Below are 20,082 nucleotides of genomic sequence, written 5' to 3'. Positions count from 1 at the left end.
CCCAGAATCTTCCCTGGAGAAGAGGGCTGATGATAAGGATTCATGTCCCCCAGCCCAGGACACAGGAATAATGTTGCATAGTTATCTACTAATCACACCAATCAATTTTTAACTTACCCTGGAAATGTTGATTTAATGCCTAAAACCATATATCAGCGGTTCTTTTGTCATTTAGGGGTGGGGATGGTTAGGAGGAAGCTACAGAAAATATTATCTATTTTAGTGAGAGCTCTAATTACTTGAGCTCCAGTTAATTGGGTTTTTTCCAGGCTTTTCTGTTTTTTTCCATATGGCAGCACTTTGTAGAAGAAGATAAAAGGAGAAGCTTTTCCAAATTATAGCGAGAAGGGAGTGCCAGGAGGGGCGCATGCATAAATTTTAGTAAAGAAGAATTATTAATACTTTGATTCTGAAATCAATCAATCACCATCTGTTAGCATATTTGCCACTCGATGTTCGAGGGAGTGTCTATTCCATATTAAGATTTAAATTGGAATCATTTGTATTTCTTTGTTATGTTCTCATGGTTATTGGGGGGTGTGTGTGTGTGTGTGTGTGCGCGCGCGCGCGCGCACGCAAGCACTAAGCATCTTGAACAGTCCTGAGGTCAGCAGTGCAGTGGGGGTGGCATGCTGCTGCTGGAGGACAGAGCAGAGTGCCGACTGTCTGCCTCTGGAGTGGGCAGGCATGAATGCATGGTGCTCTTCCGGGTATTTTGAAGCTGCAAAGCCAACATTGCCCAGAGGTGGAGATAAAGTGGAGGTGATGGACGATTTCTGCCCGTCTCCTCAGGAAGCACCACTTCCCTCATCTGGTGGGGCCCCATCTCTTGGTTTCTTTGGGATGCTTCCTCCCTTGGGTCAGCCATTCCTAAATCCTGTCTCCCAATCCCCTCAGCCATTCCCATGCCCCCCACATCCTAAATGCACCTTGTTCTGCCCCTTTCTCTTAAGAACCTACTCTCAACTAGTAACCTATGAGATGTGATTTGCTAAAGCAAATTCATGCTAAGGTTTCAGAGATTTTTAACAACTTACATGTAACTTCTCCCAAATAACAAATTCAAATATAAACCCAAACTGTATTTTAACCTCCCTTCAACGTTTTCCATTTCAGCATCTGATGGTGAACTATTTTTTTAATTGTACTTTAGGTTCTGGGGTACATGCGCAGATCATGCAGGATCGTTGCATAGGTACATACGTGGCAAGGTGGTTTGCTGCCTTCATCCACCCCATCACCTATATCTGGTATTTCTCTCTTCATTATCTCTCCCCGCACTCCCCACCCCCACTGTCCCCCACAGCACCCCCACCACTAACCACAGCGTGTGATGCTCCTCTCTCTGTGTCCACGTGTTCTAATTGTTCAACACCTGCCTATGAGTGATAACATATGGTGTTTGGTTTTCTGTTCTTCTGTCAGTTTGCTGAGAATGATGGTTTCCAGATTCATTCATGTCCCTACAAAGGACACAAACTCATTGTTTTTTATCGCTGTGTAGTATTCCATGGTGTTTATGTGCCACATTTTCTTTATCCAGTCAATTAATGAGTATTGGTTGGTTCCAGGTCTTTGCTATTGTAAACAGAGCCACAATGAACATATGTGTGCATGTGTCTTTATAATAGAATGATTTATAATTCTTTGGGTATATAGCCAGTAATGAGATTGCTGGATTAAGTGGTATTTCTATTTCTAGGTCCTTGAGGAATTGTCACACTGTTTCCCACAATGGTTGAACTAATTTACAGTCCCACCAACAGTGTAAACATGTTCCTATTTCTCCACATCCTCTCCAGCATCTGTTGTCTCCAGGTTTTTTAATGATTGCCATTCTAACTGGCATGAGGTGGTATCCCAATGTGGTTTTGATTTGCATTTGTCTAATAATCAGTGATGATGAGCCATTTTTCGTATGTTTGTTGGCCTCTTATATGTCTTCTTTTGAAAAGTGTCTGTTTATACCCTTCTCTCACTTTTGGATGAGTTTATTTGTTTTTTTTTTTTTTTCCTTGTAAATCTGTTTTAGTTCTTTGTAGGTTCTGGTTATTAGCCCTTTGTCAGATGGGTAGATTGCAAAAATTTTTTCCCATTCTGTTGGTTGCCAATTCACTCTAATGATTGTTTCTTTCGCCGTACAGAAGCTCTGGAGTTTAATTAGGTCCCATTTGTCTATTTTGGCTTTTGTTGCCAATGCTTTTGGTGTTTTAGTCATGAAGTCCTTGCCTATGCCTATGTCCTGAATAGTTTTGCCTAAGCTTTCTTCTAGGGTTTTTATGGTGTTAAGTCTTATGTCTAGATCTTTAATCTATTTGGAGTTAATTTTAGTGTAAGGTGTCAGGAAGGGGTCCAGTTTCTGCTTTCTGCACATGGCTAGCCAGTTTTCCCAACACCATTCATTAAACAGGGAATCCTTTCCCCATTGCTTGTTTTTGTCAGGTTTGTCAAAGATCAGATGGTTGTAGATGTGTGGTGTTGCCTCTGAGGCCTCTGTTCTGTTCTATTGGTCTATATTTCTGTTTTGGTACCAGTACCATGTTGTTTTGATTACTGTAGCTTTGTAGTATAGTTTGAAATCAGGTAGCATGATGCCTCTGACTTTGTTCTTTTTGCTTAGAATTGTCTTGGCTATGTGGGCTCTTTTAGTTCCATACGAACTTCAAGGTGTTTTTTTCTAGTTCTTTGAAGAAGGTCATTGGTAGCTTAATGGGAATAGCATTGAATCTATAGATTACTTTGGGCAGTATGGCCATTTTCATGATATTGATTCTTTCTAACCATGAGCATAGAATGTTTCTCCATTTGTTTGTGTCCCCTCTTATTTCATTGTGCAGTGGTTTGTAGTTTTCCTTGAAGAGGTCCTTTACATCCTTTGTTAGTTGTGTTCCTAGGTATTTTATTTCTTTGTAGCAATGGTGAATGGGAATTTTCTCATGATTTGGCTCTCTGTTTGTCTGTTATTGGTGTATAGAAATGCTTGTGATTTCTGCACATTGCTTTTGTATCCTGAGACTTTGCCGAAGTTGCTTATCAGTTTAAGGAGATTTGGGGCTGAAATGATAGGGTCTTCTAAATATACAATCATGTTGTCTGCAAGTAGAGACAATTTGACTTCCTCCTTTCCTAATTGATTATCCTTTTTCTTTTTTTCTTGCCTAATTGGTCTGGCTAGAACTTCCAATACTATATTGAATAGGAGCAGTGACAGAGGGCATCCTTGTTTAGTGCCAGATTTCAAAGGGAATGCTTCCAGGTTTTGCCCATTCAGTATGATATTGGCTGTAGGTTTGTCATAAATAGCTTTTATTATTTTGAGATAAGTTCCTTCGATACCTAGTTTATTGAGAGTTTTTAGCATAAAGAGCTGTTGAATTTTGTCAAAGACCTTCTCTGCATCTACTGAGATAATCATGTGGTTTTTGGCTTTGGTTCTGTTTATGTGGTGGATTACGTTTATAGACTTGCGTATGTTGAACCAGCCTTGTATCCCCAGAATGAAGCCTACTTGATCGTGATGGAAAAGCTTTTTGATGTGCTGTTGCAATTGGTTTGCCAGTATTTTATTGAAGATTTTTGCATCAATGTTCATCATGATGAACTGAAGTTTTTTGTTGTTGTTGTTGTTGAGTCTCTGCCAGGTTTTGGTATCAGGATGATGTTTGTCTCTTAAAATGATTTGGGAAGCATTCCTTCTTTTTGGATTGTTTGGAACAGTTTCATAAGGAATGGTACCAGCGCCTCTTTGTACATCTGGTAGAATTTGGCTGTGAACCCATCTAGACCTGGACTGTTTTTGGTTGGCAAGATATTAATAGTACCTCAACTTCAGCCCTTGTTATTGGTCTGTTCAGGGTTTCAACTTCTTCCTGGTTTAGGCTTGGGAGGGTGCAAGTGTCCAGGAATTTATCAGTTTCTTCCAGGTTTAATGGTTTATGTGCATAGAGTTGTTTGTAGTAGTCTCTGATTGTAATTTGTATTTCTGTGGAGTCAGTGGTGATATCCCCTTTATCATTTTTTATTGCATCTATTTGATTCTTCTCCCTTTTCTTTTTTATTAGTCTGGCTAGTGGTCTATTTTGTTGATCTTTTCAAAAAATCAGCTCCTGGATTTATTAATTTTTTGAAGGTTTTCTGATGTCTCTATCTCCTTCAGTTCTGCTCTGAAGAGATTATTAGTTATTTCTTGTCTTCTGCTAGCTTTTGAGTTTTTTTGATCTTGCTCCTCTAGCTCTTTCAATTTTGATGCTAGGGTGTCAATTTTACATCTTTCCTCACTTCTCATGTGGGCATTTATTGCTATACATTTCCTCTAGACAGTGCTTTAAATGTGTCCCAGAGATTCTGGTACATTGTGTCTTCGTTCTCACTTTTTTCAAAGACCATCTTTATTTTTGCCTTCATTTCATTGTTCATCCAGTTGACATTCAGGAGCCAGTTGTTGAGTTTCCATGAAGTTGTGCCGTTCTGAGTTAGTTTCTTAATTTTGAGTTCTAATTTGATTGCACTGTGGTCTGAGAGACTGTTTTTTATGATATCTGTTCTTTTGCATTTGCTGAGGAGTGATTTACTTCTAATTATGTGGTCAATTTTAGAGTAGGTGTGATGTGGTGCTGAGAAGAATGTATATTCTGTGGATTTGGGGTGGAGATTTCTGTAGATGTCTATCAGGTCTGCCTGGTCCAGATTTGAGTTCAAGTCCTGGATCTCCTTGTTAATTTTCTGTCTTGTTGATCTAATATTGACAGTGGAGTGTTAAAGTCTCCCATTATTACTGTGTGGGAGTCTAAGTCTCTTTGTAGGTCATTAAGAAATTGCTTAATGAACCTGAGTGCTCCTGTATTGGGTGCGTGTATATTTAGGATTGTTAGCTCTTCTTGATGCATTGATCCTTTACCATTACGTAATGCCCTTCTTTGTCTCTTTTGATCTTTTTTTGTTTAAAGTCTATTTTATCAGAGACTACCATTGCAACTCCTGCTTTTTTTTTTCCTCTCCATTTGCTTGATAAATCTTCCTCCAGCCCTTTATTTTTAATCTATGTGTGTCCTTGCATGTGAGATGCATTTTCTGAATACAACAGACCATTTGCTATTGACTTTCATAAAATTTGCCAGTCTGTATATTTTGATTGGGGCATTTGGTCCATTTGCATTTAAGGTTAATATTGTTATGTGTGAATTTGATTCTGCCATTTTGATGCTAGCTGGTTGTTTTGCCCGTTAGTTGACATATTTTCTTCATTGTGTCGATGGTCTTTACCATTTGGTATGTTGTTGGAGTGGCTGGTATGTATTATTCCTTTCTTTGTTTAGTGCTTCTTTCAGGAGCTCTTGTAAGGTAGACCTGGTGGTGACAAAATCTCTCAGTAATTGCTTGTCCATAAAGCATTTTCTTTCTCCTTTGCTTATGAAGCTTAGTTTGGCTGGATATGAAATTCTAGGTTGAAAGTTCTTTTCTTTAAGGATGTTGAATATTGTCCCCCACTCTCTTCAGGCTTGTGGAGTTTCTGCTGAGAGATCCCCTGTGAGTCTGATGTGCTTCCCTTTGTGGGTAACCCAACCTTTGTGCGTAACCCAACATGCAAGATTGTTGCATAGGTACACACATGGCAACGTGATTTGCTGCCTTCCTCCCCTTCACCTATATCTGGCATTTCTCCCCATGTTATCCCTCCTGGCCCACCCCCTGCTTTCTCTCCCATAATCCCCCCCCCCCAGAGTGTGATGCTCCCCTCCCTGTGCCCATGTGTTCTCATTCTTCAACACCTGCCTATGAGTGAGAACATTTGGTGTATGATTTCCTGTTCCTGTGTCAGTTTGCTGAGAATGATGGTTTCCAGGTTCATCCATGTCCCTACAAAGGACACAAACTCATCATTTTTTATGGCTGCATAGTATTCCATGGTGTATATGTGCCACATTTTCCCTGTCCAGTCTACCATGATGGGCATTTGGGTTGGTTCCAAGTCTTTGCTATTGTAAACAGTGCTGCAATGAACATTCGTGTGCATGTGTCCTGATAATAGAAGGATTTATAATCCTTTGGATATATACCCAGTAATGGGATTCCTGGGTCAAATGGAATTTCTATTTCTAGGTCCTTGAGGAATCGCCACACTGTCTTCCACAATGGTTGAACTAATTTACAGTCCCACCAACAGTGTAAACGTGTTCCTATTTCTCCACATCCTCTCCAGCATCTGTTGTCTCCAGGTTTTTTAATGATCACCATTCTAACTGGTGTGAGATAGTATCTCAATGTAGTTTTGATTTGCATTTCTCTAATGACCAGTGATGATGAGGATTTTTTCATATGTTTGTTGGCCTCGTATATGTCTTCTTTTGTAAACTGTCTGTTCCCATATCCTTCGCCCACTTTTGAATGGGCTTGTTTTTTTTTTTGTTGTTGTTGTTTTGTTTTGTTTGTTTGTTTGTTTGTTTTTTAATATCTGTTTCAGTTCTTTGTAGGTTCTGGTTATTAGCCCTTTGTCAGATGGGTAGATTGCAAAAAATTTTTCCCATTCTGTTGGTTGCCAGTTTACTCTAATGATTGTTTCTTTTGCTGTGCAGAAGCTCTGGAGTTTAATTAGGTCCCATTTGTCTATTTTGGCCTTTGTTGCCAATGCTTTTGGTGTTTTAGTCATGAAGTCCTTGCCTATGCCTATGTCCTGAATGGTTTTGCCTAGGTTTTCTTCTAGGGGTTTTACGCTGTTAGGTCTTATGTTTAAGTCTTTAATCCATCTGGAGTTAGTTTCAGTGTAAGGTATCAGGAAGGGGTCTAGTTTCTGCTTTCTGTGCAGGAGTAGCCAGTTGTCTCAACACCATTCATTAAACAGGGAATCCTTTTCCCATTGCTTGTTTTTGTGACGTTTGTCAAAGATCAGGTGGTTGTAGATGTGTGGTATTGCTTCTGAGGCCTCTGTTCTGTTCCATTGGTCTATGTCTCTGTTTTGGTACCAGTACCATGCTGTTTTGATTACTGTAGCCTTGTAGTGTAGTTTGAAGTCAGGTAGTGTGACTTTGTTCTTTTTGCCTAGATTTGACTTGGTTGTGTGGCTCTCTTTTGGTTCCATATGAAGTTTAAGGAGGTTTTTTCCACTTCTGTAAAGAAGGCCATTGGTAGCTTGATGGGGATAGCATTGAATCTATAGATTACTTTGGGCAGTATGGCCATTTTCAGAATATTGATTCTTCCTAACCATGAGCATGGAATGTTTCTTCATCTGTTTGTGTCCTCTCTTATTTCATTTAGCCGTTGTTTGTAGTTCCCCTTGAAGGGGTCCTTTACATTCCCTGTTAGTTGTATTCCTAGGTATTCTCTTGGTAGCAATTGTGAGTGGCAGTTCGTTCTTGATGTGGCTCTGTTTAAGTCTGTTATTGGTATATAAAAATGCTTGTGATTTTTGCACGTTGATTTTGTATCCTGAGACTTCGCTGAAGTTGTTTATTAGTTTCAGGAGATTTTGGGCTGAGACAATGGGGTCTTCTAAATATACAATCATGTCGTCTGCAAATAGAAATAATTTGACTTCCCCCTTTCCTATTTGAGTACCCTTTATTTCTTTTTCTTGCCTGATTGCTCTGGCTAGAACTTCCAATACTATATTGAATATGAGTGGTGAGAGAGGGCATCCTTGCCTAGTGTCAGATTTTGGAGGGAATGCTTCCAGCTTTTGCCCATTCATGATGATACTGGCTGTGGGTCTGTCATAAATAGCTTTTATTATTTTGAGATATATTCTGTCAATACCTAGTTTATTGGGAGTTTTGCCTTCTCTGCATCTATGGAGATAATCTTGTGGTTTTTGTCTTTCATTCTGTTTATGTGGTGAATTACATTTATAGACTTGTGTATGTTGAACCAGCCTTGCATCCCAGGAGGAATTTTTTTTTTTTTTTTTTTTTTTTTTTTTGAGACAGAGTCTCACTCACCCTCCCAGACTGAAGTGATTCTCCTGTTCAGTCTCACGAGTAACTGGGATTACAGGCACCCACCACTAGACCTGGCTAATTTTTGTATTTTTAGTAGAAACGGGGTTTCACCATGTTGGCCAGGCTGGTCTCCAACTCCTGACCTCAGGTGATCCACCCACCTCGGCCTTCCAAAGTGTTGGGATTACAGGCGTGTGCCACTGCCCCCACCCCATAACCCCAGTTTCTTTTTACCAACTTTGATTACGGAACTTGGCACAACTCCCAGGTTCCTATAGTACAAATTGTACTCCCCAATTATAACTGCCAGTTTGTTTTCATCTAAGAAAAACAAAACAAGACAAAAATTGAAATGCTGGCCGGGTATGGTGGCTGATGCCTGCAATTGCAGCACTTTGAGAGGCTGAGGCGGGCAGATCACTTGAAGTCAGGAGTTTGAGACCAGCCTGACCAACATGGTGAATCCACCTCTCTACTAAAAATACAAAAATGAGTGAGGTGGGGTGGCATGTGCCTGCAGTCCCATCTACTCAGGAGGTGGAGGCAGAAGAATCACTTAACCCAGGAGAGCCCGGCCTGTAGACACCTGACTTTACTCTTCCGGCCTCCCAACTGGGAGACAACAATTTTTTATTTTATTTATTGATTTATTGAGACAGGGTCTCACTCTGTCACCCAGGCTGGAGTGCAGTGGCATGATCTCAGCTCACTGCAGCCTCATTCTCCCTGGCTCAAGCAATCCTCCCATCTCAGCCTCCTGAGTAGCTTGGGAACACAGGTACATGCAACCATGTCTGGAGATATATATATATACACACACACACACACACACATACATACATATATATATTTCCCCTGAGATGGATTCGTGCTCTCTTCCCCAGTCTGGAGTAAAGTGGTGCAATGTCAGCTCACTGCAACCTCCACCTTCTGGGTTCAAGCAGTTCTCCTGCCTCAGCCTCCTGAGTAGCTGGGATTACAGATGCGCACCACCACACCCAGCTAATTTTTGTATTTTTAGTAGAGACAGGGTTTCATCATGATTTACCTACCTCAGCCTCCCCAAGTGCTAGGATTACAGGTGTGAGCCACCACTCCCGACCTTGTATTTTTTCAGTAAAGACGGGGTTTCATCCTATTGGCCTGGCTGCTCTCAAACTCCTGGCCTCAAGAGATCTTCTCATGCTCCCAAAGTACAGGGATTACAGACATGAGCCATGGCATCTGGCCTGAGACAACAAATTCGTCTTGTTCTAAGCCACTCAGTTTGTGGCACTTTGTCACAGCATCCCCAGCAAAGTTATACCCAAGGAGTAATCCATTTCATTGTTAAAGGACACAGAAGCTCATGCCCTATGTCATTCATCAATGTGTAATTAGATTTTGGCCAGGAACAGAGGCTCATGCCTGTAATCCCAGCACTTTGGAAGGCTGAGATGGGAGGATCACTTGAAGCCCAGAGTTTGAGGCCAGTCTGGCCAACATGGTGAGACCCCATCTCCACACACGCACACACAAATATTAGTTGGGCATGGTAGCATGCACCTGTAATCCCAGCTACTCAGGAGGCTGAGGTGGGAGGACTGCTTGATCCTCGGAGTAAGAGGCTGCAGTGAGCTGTGATTGTACCACTGCACTGTAGCCTGGACAACACAGGAAGTCCCTATCTATCTCTTAAAAAAAAAGGTGGGGGTTTGATTTTGTGTTTTTGTTGTTGCTACTGTTGTTTTTTGGGATGGAGTCTTGTGCTGTGCCCAGGCTGGGGTGCAGTGGTTCAGTCTCGGCTAACTGCAACCTCTACCTCCTGTGCTGAAGTGATTCTCCCACCTCAGCCTCCCGAGTAGCCGGGATTACAGATGTGGGTCACTGCGCCTGGTCAATTTCATGTTTTGGCTGAGTTGGGTCTGGCAGGTGTATGGTTAATAAACCAGGTCTAAATATTTCTAGGCTACCGGTGGCTCGGGCACGTGCTGACAGCAATGTTGTGGATGGTGATATTGGCTTCGAACATGGATGAAAACAAGATCTGGTCTCTTTTTTTTTACTCAGACAGTGTTGATGAGCTGACCTAGGAGATAAAAGGTACAAGTACATGAGTACATGAGGTACATGAGGCCATGTGTACATCCTGGGAAAGGGGATGCCAACTGCTGGGACCCCAGCCCCCCTGCCACCACCCGGCCAGTGGCTCTTCCATGTTCATTACAGCTTTTGAGAGGTTCACTATTCAAAGGAGGATGAATCAAGGAAAGTACAGGTCTGGGGCACAATTCTGTTAAACATGACAAGGAATATGCCTTGATTCAAGAAAACCCATGGCCAGGCACGGTGGCTCACACGTGTAATCCCAGCACTTTAGGAGGCCCAGGACAGAGGATCACTTGAGCCCAAGAGCTTGAGGCCAGCCTGGGCGACATAGTGAGACCCCTCCCCAACTCTACCAAAAATGTAAAAGGAAGAAAAAAAGATGTAACTCAGGCATTACCCACCTCCACGTAGCCTTCCTGATAGCGCCATACCCAGGTGGGCTCAGGGGCAGCCTCTGTTCTCCGAGCATCAGAAGCTGCCTCCCTTGGGCAGTGGTCCTGGGTCATCTCCTGCAGGAGTCCAGGCACAGGATGATAGTGGATGGATCTGGACTGAGGGTCAGAGATGTGGAAAGGCAGACAGCTTTGGGACGCAGTTGGCGAGATCAGTGGGATTTGCTGCAGCATGGCTGTCAGGGTGCAGGGGAGAATTCTGGACCAGCTGTGTCTTCATCTCTCTGTTCCCTCCAATCCTAGGAGAACAAATGAGGCAGAAGGATTTGTGGGCCCTGCTCAACAGCTCCATCCTTAGGAACTCCAGGACGATGAAGTTCCACGGCTGGGAGGGAGCCTTTCTGGACAGAGTCCTGTGCATCTGAGGCCAGGAGCTGGGCGCCTTGCGGACCTCCGGCCTCCTCTTCTCTGTGTCTCTGGTGTCCTTCCAAGCATCTACCTTTCTGGTGATGTCACTCTAGTCACTATGCCGAGCAGGACTGGGGAAGGAGTGTGGGGCTCAGAAGGTGAGGTAGGTGGAGCCTCCCAGATCCTACCACCGTGTCCATCAAAACTCACACATTCTGGATCCTGTTCTCTCGGGGTTCCTGCTGTCTTCTATATGAACGAATGAATCACATCATTCTGGTGAAGGTGGCAGTGGCTGGTGAGGTCTACTGTTCTGGGAGTTCCAGGCTTCTACTGATGTGGGGAGGAGGGTTCAGGTGCAGGCAGGCTGCAGAGGTGGAATCCAGGGTCTGAGTGGCTTCCCTGCTGCTGGCTAGCAGATGTCCACAGCCACCCTGTCACTGACATAATCCTTGTCCTGCCATTCTGTGATTTATTTCCGATGGCTGTCAGAACACTCTTCCTAAAGCACAGCTTTTGGAAGAATTTAAACAGGTTGATGCATAGGCCAGATGCAGTGACTCACACCTGTCATCCCAGCTCTTTGGGAGGCTGAGGTGGCTTGATCCCGGGTCCTGGAGATCACAGTGATCTGAGATTGTGCCACTTCACTCCAGCCTGGGTGACAGAGCAAGACTTTGTCTCAAAAACAAAACGAAACAAAACAAAACAAAACAAAAGGACCACAAATGACACCAACACCTACAGCCCTGCCGGGCTGCTCTCCCCAGGAGTCCCCAGGCTCAGCCCTCACATCTATCACCTTCACAGAGAGGCCTTTCCTGACCACCTTCACCACCGCCACAGCACCCCTGCTCCTGCTAATGCACTCTACACCTGCACCAGAATTTCTCTTTACTTTTTTATTTTTGAAGACAGAATCTTGCTCTATTCCCCAGGCTGGAGTGTAGTGGTGCAATGTTGGCTCACTGCAACCTCCACCTCCCGAGTTGAAGCAATCCTCCCACCTCAGCCTCCTGAGTAGCTAGGATTACAGGCAGGTGACACCATGCCTGGGTCATTTTCTTTGTTTGTTTGTGCTTTTAGTAGAGATGGCATTTCACCATGTTGGCCAGGCTGGTCTTGAACTCCTAACCTCAAGGGATCCATCCACCTCAGCCTCCCAAAGTGCTGGGATTAGAGGCATGAGCCACCATGCCTGGCTATGACCTGTATTTTGTGTGACCTCCTGTCTCATTCTGTGACTTAGAATGCCTAACCATCTGGGAATGCAGCCCAGTAGGTCTCAGCCTCATTTTACCCAGCCCCTATTCAAGATGGAGTTGCTCTGGTTGACACACCTGTGACAAACAGGCAGGGTTATGTTCCAATAAAACTTTATCCACAACAAAAGGTGTAGGCTGTCGTTTGCCAACCTGTTTCGCATCAGCCAGGACATCTTCCTCTTCCCAAAGTTTTGATCTACCCATCCTCCCCAGGCCCCCTCTCCCCTGCCCGCCCCACTTCCTGATTGGTTCTCTGTATTTTCTCTGTGGGTTCCTTGGTGCACATATAATTAGCTGGAGAAACTGCATTGGTCATCAAACCTGCTCCTTCAAGAGGGTCTGAGGTCCTCCCGCCACAGGGACACGGATGGCGCTGATAACCCCAGGGTGTGTGGGAGCCAGTGCCAGGTTGCTCCGGGCTGGCCATCTCTCTGCACAGGGCAGCTCAGCATCTCCTTGGTGGCATTCCAGGTCTTCACGGACATTCACAATGGCAGCTCGGGCTTTGAGCATTCTGGACGCATCCTGATGGGACCCACATCTCTCAACTACTCTGTGAGCTGCTGTTACCATGATGGGCACCTGGAGCTCTCTGGCCAGAGCCAGCATAACAGTGAGGCCTTGTGGGCTAGATTCCCAGGCAAGGCCTCCCTGCTCGCAGAGCTGCAGATACATGGTAAGGCACTCAGCGCACAGCCCTGGGACTGGGGAGCTAGCTTCTTCCATGCCTGGGCCAGCCAGCAGCCTCAGGCCTGGACCCAGATGGCACCCCATCAAGCCCAGTGTGGCCCTGGGCTCTGGGACAACCAGGAAAGCCTTGCCCATGAATGGCCTCACTCCCAAGGCAGGCGGATTAGTTTCCTAGGACTTCTGCAACCAAGTCCCACACACCGAATGGCTTAAAACACAGAAATCTTAGTTGGTGTGCACAGGAATCTTAGCCGGATGTGGTGGCACGTGTGTGGTCCCAGCTGCTCGGGAGGCTGAGGCAGGAAAAGCACTTGAGCCAGAAGGTGGAGGCTGCAGTGAGCTATGATTGCAACACTGTGCTCCAGCCTGGGTGACAGAATGAGACCCTGTCTCAAAATAAAACAATCCACAGTGGATTGAACACCCGTCTGTCTTGAATGTGACATTATTTTTACTTATTCCATCTGTTAAGACCATTTATTTATTTACTTACTTATGTACTTATTTATTTATGACTGAATCTCACTCTGTCACCCAGGCTGGAGTGCGGTGGTGTGATCTTGGCTCACTGCAACCTCTGCCTCTCATGTTCAAGTGATTCTCCTGCCTCAGCCTCCTGAGTAGCTGGGATTACAGGCATGCACCACCACGCCTGGCTAATTTTTCTATTGTTAGTAGTGACAGGGTTTCGCCATGTTGGTCAGACTGGCCTCAAACTCCTGACCTTGTGATCCACCTACCTCGGCCTTCCAAAGTGCTGGGGTGACAGTTGTGAGCCACCGCACCCAGCCAAGACCGTATTTTTAAATAAGGTCATATTCATAGGACAGAGGGTGAGGGGAATGGGACTTCATTATCTCTGTTTGGGGTCCATGGTTCAGCCCATTATGGGGGGAAAATAAAAGCAATGAGAGGAGCCAGCATTGGCTGGGCACTTACTACCTACACGCCAGGCAAACTGTCCCCATCACACAGGGGAATGCCACAGCTCTTAGAAGGGCCTGCGAGCCGGCAGAACCCGCACCCTTCCCCCATCTGACCTCGTCTCCCGGCCCCCAACCCCACCTGTTCCACTCCGTTCTAGTCTTTATCACACCAGGTTTGCTGCTGCCCCAGGACCTTGGCACAGGCTGATCCTGCCGCCTGGAATGCCTCTCTCCCACACACCTGCCTGTCTCCCTCGCCTCCTTTAGGTGTTTTTCCAATGGCATCTCAGGGAGGCCTCTTTTCCACCTCCCCATCTCCTCCCACCCTCTCCCCAGTTCTGTCATTTGAACACACCATGTAGCATACAAATACCTTTGTTTCTCATTTTCTCTGCACTAGAATCACCAGAATGTGTGCTCCATGAGGGCAGGGATGATTTTTGTCTGCTTTGCCACAGGGCACATAGTAGGTGTTGAACATGCATGAATGAGCATATGAGGTAGGGTTAGGAATGCCATTCCCATTCTGCAGATGAGGAATGGAGGCTCAGAGAGGTTAAGTCACCTGGCCCAGGCCACACAGCTGGTAATGACAGAGCAAGGATTGAACCCAAAGCTACCCTCTGACCCCCATATAGATTACGGAGACCTGGCTCTTGACCATTCAGGACCCCTGGGTCTCCCTAGTCCCCTAGGGTATCTTCTTTTGGCCTCAAACTTTTTTTTATTTGGGGGGCTTGGTGCAATGTCTCATGCCTGTAATTCTAGCACTTTGGGAGGGTGAGGCGTGTGGCTCATTTGAGGTCAGGAGTTAGAGACTAGCCTGGCCAACATGGTGACTCTGTCTCTACAAAAAAAAATTAGCTCGGCATGGTGGTGCATGCCTGTGGTCCTAGCTACTCAGGAGGCTGAGACACGAGGACCGCTTGAACCTGGGAGGCGGAGGTTCTAGCGAGCCAAGGTCGCACCACTGCACTCCAGCCTCGGTGACACAGTGAGACTCCCTCTCAAAAAAATCAACAACAAAAAAAAACAACAAAAACTTTATTTTTGGCCCTCAGCCTCCTGAGGGGTGAATGGAGAACTGGATCACATGAGGAAATTGTTCCTAGCCTGAGCTGACCTCAGAATTTTTGGGGGACCAGTGATGGAGTGAGGGGAGGTCATTCTGGATGAACACTTTCACGCTGCTCTAGTTCCTGGCCCAGGATGTCTGGTGTGGGCGCCCCCAGCCAGGAGGGACCTCTCCCTCCTCCCATGGCTGTCCGCAGTCTGCTGCCCCCACTCTCGGGGACACTTACTGCCTGTTGTTAACGTTCTTGGTATCTCTGACAGCCAGGCACTCCCGGGAGTGAGAATTGTGGCCCCTCCCCCCTCTTGTTCTGCACGTAGTAGATACACGTGGTTGAGTGTGGAATGAGGAAGGAAGGAAGCGTTTCCCAGGCCTCCTGCATGCCCCACGGGTGGTCCTCTCCCATGTGTTACCCCATTTACTCTGGACGCTGTCCCTTGAGGCGGGTGAGCTGTGCCCACCTTATAGATAAGAAAGTCAAGGCTCAGAGCTGCAGGGCCTATCCACCCTGCTGGCCAGGTGGGAGGTGCTGGAGCCTGGCTGAGTGTCACTTGGGCCTGAGCCATGAGCTGCACCCCACGGGAACGTGGTATCTGACATAGAGTAGGCGCCATCTGTTTGCTCTGGGGCTCCTGGACCTGATGGGTTTCTATGTGTAGCAGAGGGACTTTAAGTCAAAGAAGAAACTCTTATTGTGAGCCAGACTCTCCTATTCTGCGGGGGGTGATGGGAGGGATGGCACCCTCCAGCCAGGGCCAGGTGGCTGCAGGTGGGTATCAGGCCGCAGTGGCCATTTATCAAGAGCAGACCTCATGCTGATTCATCTGCAGGCTGCTCAGAGAATCCCCAGGAATCCCTACAGAGAAGCAGCCTCCCTCAGTCATTCGGAAAGTACTCACTGACCCCCTGTTGTGTGTCAGGAGCTGTCCTAAGACAAACCCCACCCCGGGGGGGGCTGGCATTCTCATGGGGTGGCAGTAGGGGAGCAGGAACCTAGTAAGTGAGTGAGTGAGGTCATTTCAGGTTGTGCTGGGAACCCCACTCCATGGATGGAGGATGCCTGGCAACAAAGAATTGGGAGGGACTTCAGATGGGTAGTCAGGGGAGGCTTCTTGAAGGAGGTGTCATTTCAACAACTTCAACTTCAATGAAAGGAGGAGCCACCCAGGCCTAGATCCTCAGGGACAAATGATGACAGATGATGTCAAGGAGGCTCAGAAGGGGTTGACCCCACCCAGCTCCCCCATGGGAGCCTTTCCCTTTCCTGCTGGTGTTAAGGGCCACAGGGCATGGACCCTCCCGAAGTCTGGTGTGTTCCTGGGCTGGGGAGGGAAGTGAACCTGTCTTCAGTAGCCTGTGCCATTTTCTGTCTCTAGAGGCCCAGACCCAGGCCGGCGTGGCCCTCTGTAACAGGGACGGTGGGGTCAGCGTGGACCTGGCAGCCCTGGTGGCTTGGCCACTGCATGGCCGGCTGCAGCTGGTGGCCAATGCCAGCCACACAGTGCCTGCTCTTCAGAGGATGGTCCTGCCCTTCTCCAGCCAGGTAAGGAGTGGATGGGAAAGACCTCCGTCCAAATTCTGTCGCCTCTGTCCAATTCCTGGGGTGCAGAAGACCCGCTGTGTGCAGGGCAGATGGGGAGGGCCAGGACTTGGCTTTCCCCAGCACTTTACAGTTTACAAAGGCTTCATTTGTAATCGCTGTAACCAGGTCTGCTGAGCAGTCTCTGCCTTTGCAATCACAGGGCTGGTGTGGACGGGCGCCCTGGATTAGTGCCTGGCTTCTGACCTGTCTTTCTGCCCTGCAGTCTTGGGTCAGAATCAGAGCTCCTGCTTGTCTAGTGCCTGCCCCATGCCAGTCCCCTTTGAAGGGTTCATGGGCATTTGTTAGTTTCATCCTCCCAATGCCCCAGAGAGAGGCAGGATGGCCCCTTCCTTACCAAGCTTTTTCCAGTGTTTGGATCCCTCCTCTGCTACTTGCCAGCTGTGTGGCCCTGGGCAAATTCCTTCGCCTCTCCGTGCCCTCATCTCCTAATCTGCAAAATCAGGATGATGATACTACCTATAATGGGGAGGTTGTGAGGATTGAGTGAGTTAATCTCATGAATGCCTGAGTAGATGCTTAAGAAGCACTTGTGATAAAGATGAAAACGGTGATGCTCATGTTGTGACAGTGACCATTATCATCATCACCATCATATCTGGGTCACAGGCGAAATTGTGGGTGACTTGCCCAAGGTCACCTAGCAAGCAAGCAGCAAAATAGGGCCTCAGACTTGGCACCCAGGTCCTTCCTCATGGGGCCCTGCTGCCTCGGCAGAAGAACCCACATGGGGCCATGCCCTGTCGACTGTCACTTGGCATGAACTCTCCCTGCCTGGCTGGCCCTCCTTCTCCAAGAGCCACAGAGTGTGTTCCAAAGCAGGCTCCAATGCTTCTTTCCCATACACACTCCTGTTTCAGATTGCCCAGCAACCCTGCCCTAGTCCTCTCTGCGGTGGGAGGAGGGGGTGGCTCCTGGGGTCTCAGGGGGCCAGGATATCACCCCTCCTGCAAAGGATCTCAGCTCTGTATCCCACAATTGACTGGACTGGATACCCCATGCCCCTGACTTCATCTACACTCTATCCTGGACTCGAAGCCAGGTGATGGGGAGCCCCCGGGGGAGCATGTTCTCGGCCGATGTCTGGGCTGCAGCTGTCCTTTAAGTGGGCATTTCCATCCTGAGCTGCAACAGGGGCCGACCCCTTGCATCCTCAGCACCCATGAGAGTGTTGGATGAGCCAGGCCTGCTGGGCTGTAGAGCTTGGCTGGGGTCCCCACCTGGCTTGTGAGGGTCCTCAGGCTGTCTATGCCCGCACACCTCGCAGTCTGCTCCCTCCTCAGCTCTTGTTCCTAGGACTCTGGGCAGCACAAGACATGAGCTCCTCGCTGCTGCTGACCTGCGATTCTCAGGCCAGCTTGGTCATTGATGTCCATGGCCAGAACCAGGCACTCCGGTGAGGCCCCCACCTACCAGGAGAGGAGTCGGGGGTAGGAACCATTGGCTGGGAACCTACTGTGCACCGATGCTGGACACAGTACCTCTCAATCCTCTGCTCAGCCCCGCTGCACCGATGTGGGCAGGGAGGCTCAGAGAGGGCAAGTGACTTTTCCAAGGTCACCTAGCTATAAAAATCCCTCAACCTCTCCAGGCAGAGCACTGATGAGTTCCTGGTCTCAGAAACGAAGTGCATCCCAGGCTCTAGACACTTACTAGCGATTATGACTGCCCTTAGGGCTGGGTGCCTGGCTCGGTGCTCGGTGTTTTCATGCATGCGCTACATCAGGCACCACGAGCCAGTTTCCAGTGCTCAGATCTCAGCAGCTAGGGAGGGGGTGAGTAAGCCACTTGTTGAAGGGGTTAACCAGTGGTTCTCACTTAGAGGCGACTCTCCCCCCACCCCCAGGGACTTTCCACATGTCTGGGGAGTTTCTGGTTGCTACACTGGGGAGGAGGACGCTCTGAGGGTCAGAGGCCACGATGCTGCTAAGCATCTTAAAGTGCGCAGGACATACCCACAACCACGAGGCCATGAGCCAAGACATCAGCTGTGCCAAGGCTGAGACCCTGGGGTGGAGAGGAACCCGACAGGAGGGTGCAGCGCCCTGGGGTTACACAGGCCTGGCACAGTGGCTCATACCTGTAACCCCAGTGCTTTGGGAGGTCGATGTGGGAGGATTGCTTAAGCCCAGGAGCTCCAGCAGCATAGTGAGACCAGTCTGGGCAACATAGTGAGAACCCTATCTCTACAAAAAGTCTTAAAAAGTAGCGAGGTGTGGTGCTGCTTGTTGTAGTCCCAGCTGCTTGGGAGGCTGAGGCAGAAGGATCACTTGAGCCTGGGAGGTAGAGGCTGCAGTGAGCAGAGATCATACCACTGCACTCCAGGCTGGGTGACAGAGAAAGACCCTGTCTCTAGGAAAAAGAAAAGGAAACATGGAGATGATTCCCACCCTGGCTTGAAGGACTGAGGGGAGGGGAGTTATGTGAGGAGGAGCCCTGGGAGGCGGCCAGGCGGTCACAATCCTGCTGTGTAGACCCTGCTGGGGCTCCCATGGGACCAACCCAAGAAAGTTCATGGAGGGGCTCATAGCAGACTTGCAGCCCAGAGCCATGCTTAACCCTTGATACTAATGGGGAAACTGAGGCTCAGAGAGGGGCAACTGAGATGCTTGCCCGTGGTGCCAGAGCTAGGTAGAGGCCAAGCTGGGATTCAAACCCAGGTCACCTGGCTCCAGAGTCCAGCCCTAACCAGGATACCGTATGGCCCTTGAGCCTCAGGGTGTGGGAGTAGCCCTGCATTGGGCCACTGATGTGATCCTGGCTCTCTGACCCTCTCTTGGGGAAGCTGACTTGGTCTCAGCCTGGCCCTGGGGGCACTGGACAAGGCAGCGTCTTGCCAGCTTCAAGCTCTCACTTTCCTTCCTTCTAGCAAAGAGCTGCTGTTCTCAGGCTGGCATCGCCTCCCCTCCCTCCTGGGCTGCTGCCCCAGCTCAACCTCAGTCTCAGCTAAAGTAACTGTGTCCCAGCCACCTGGCTCCTAACTGGTTCCAGATGCTTGCCCCAGGTGGAAGGGGGCCAGGCCCCTCCGGGGCATGTTAACGCATGCGCATCTGTCCGCCAGCCTGCAGCAGGCCCACATGCGCCACCCTTGGAAACCTCTGGCTCCATCTTTCCCAAACATACCCAGGTTTACATTCTTGGGCCGGCCCACAGCCAGGCCCATGAGCCCTTTGGGAGATGGGGGAGGCCTCCTCATCCAGTGCCTAGTGCCTGGTGTTGCCTCACCCAGCCTGGGGCACTTGTAGAGGCTGGAGCTGATGACACAGCCATTAGAGCTGAGCCAGTGTCACCCCCGTTTCTGCTCTGCAGGAAGGACTGGGGGATCCTGGGAGTAAACAGAAGGGCCCATTAGACTTAGGCCAGGTTCCTTTGTCCGTCTAAGCTGTCGTTGTTCGTGTCCAAATCTGGACTCCCTGGAGGGCATGCCTAGTGCCTGGCACAGGGCCCAGTGCATAGTAGGTGCTCAGTAAAAAACAGGGCATGAATGGGTGAGTGCATACATGAATGGTCACATCTGCCAACTGGTCATTTCATTTTCTTGCCAGCCACCGTGTTTTGCTAGGCACCCTCCTAGTCCTGGCCCAGGCTGAATCTCTTTACAGAGCATGTGCTACGTGCTGGGGTTCTCTGCCGAATTTACACAGGATTTTGGAGTTCCCTACACTTCGCTACAACTGCGCAATCATTCAGGTAACTTCTTTCTTTCC

General features: G+C 48.0%; 1 protein-coding gene across 15 annotated transcripts in view; it reads left to right on the top strand.

Moving 5' to 3' along the window:
• The window catches only part of LOC104650532 (uncharacterized), a 487,983-nt gene that overhangs the window by 411,722 nt on the left and 56,179 nt on the right, over positions 1-20,082 (top strand). For 12 of the 15 annotated variants that reach the window (XM_074393864.1, XM_074393866.1, XM_074393873.1 and 9 more), the window contains 6 exons: positions 9,882-10,016; positions 10,718-10,985; positions 12,559-12,763; positions 16,152-16,318; positions 17,659-17,771; positions 19,921-20,065. In XM_074393864.1, coding sequence (XP_074249965.1) covers positions 10,941-10,985; positions 12,559-12,763; positions 16,152-16,318; positions 17,659-17,771; positions 19,921-20,065 — 675 coding nt within the window. In that variant the 5' untranslated portion in view covers positions 9,882-10,016; positions 10,718-10,940. Of the gene's footprint in view, positions 1-9,881; positions 10,017-10,038; positions 12,764-16,151; positions 16,319-17,658; positions 17,772-19,920; positions 20,066-20,082 lie in introns of those variants that run through there. The other 3 variants (XM_074393870.1, XM_074393871.1, XM_074393874.1) reach the window with 3 other exon arrangements.

The sequence above is a fragment of the Saimiri boliviensis genome, chromosome 2 (assembly GCF_048565385.1).
Source record: "Saimiri boliviensis isolate mSaiBol1 chromosome 2, mSaiBol1.pri, whole genome shotgun sequence".
NCBI lineage: Eukaryota > Metazoa > Chordata > Mammalia > Primates > Cebidae > Saimiri > Saimiri boliviensis.
The sequence above is the reverse complement of the archived record's forward strand: the minus strand, read 5'-3'. Positions and strand labels throughout refer to the sequence as shown.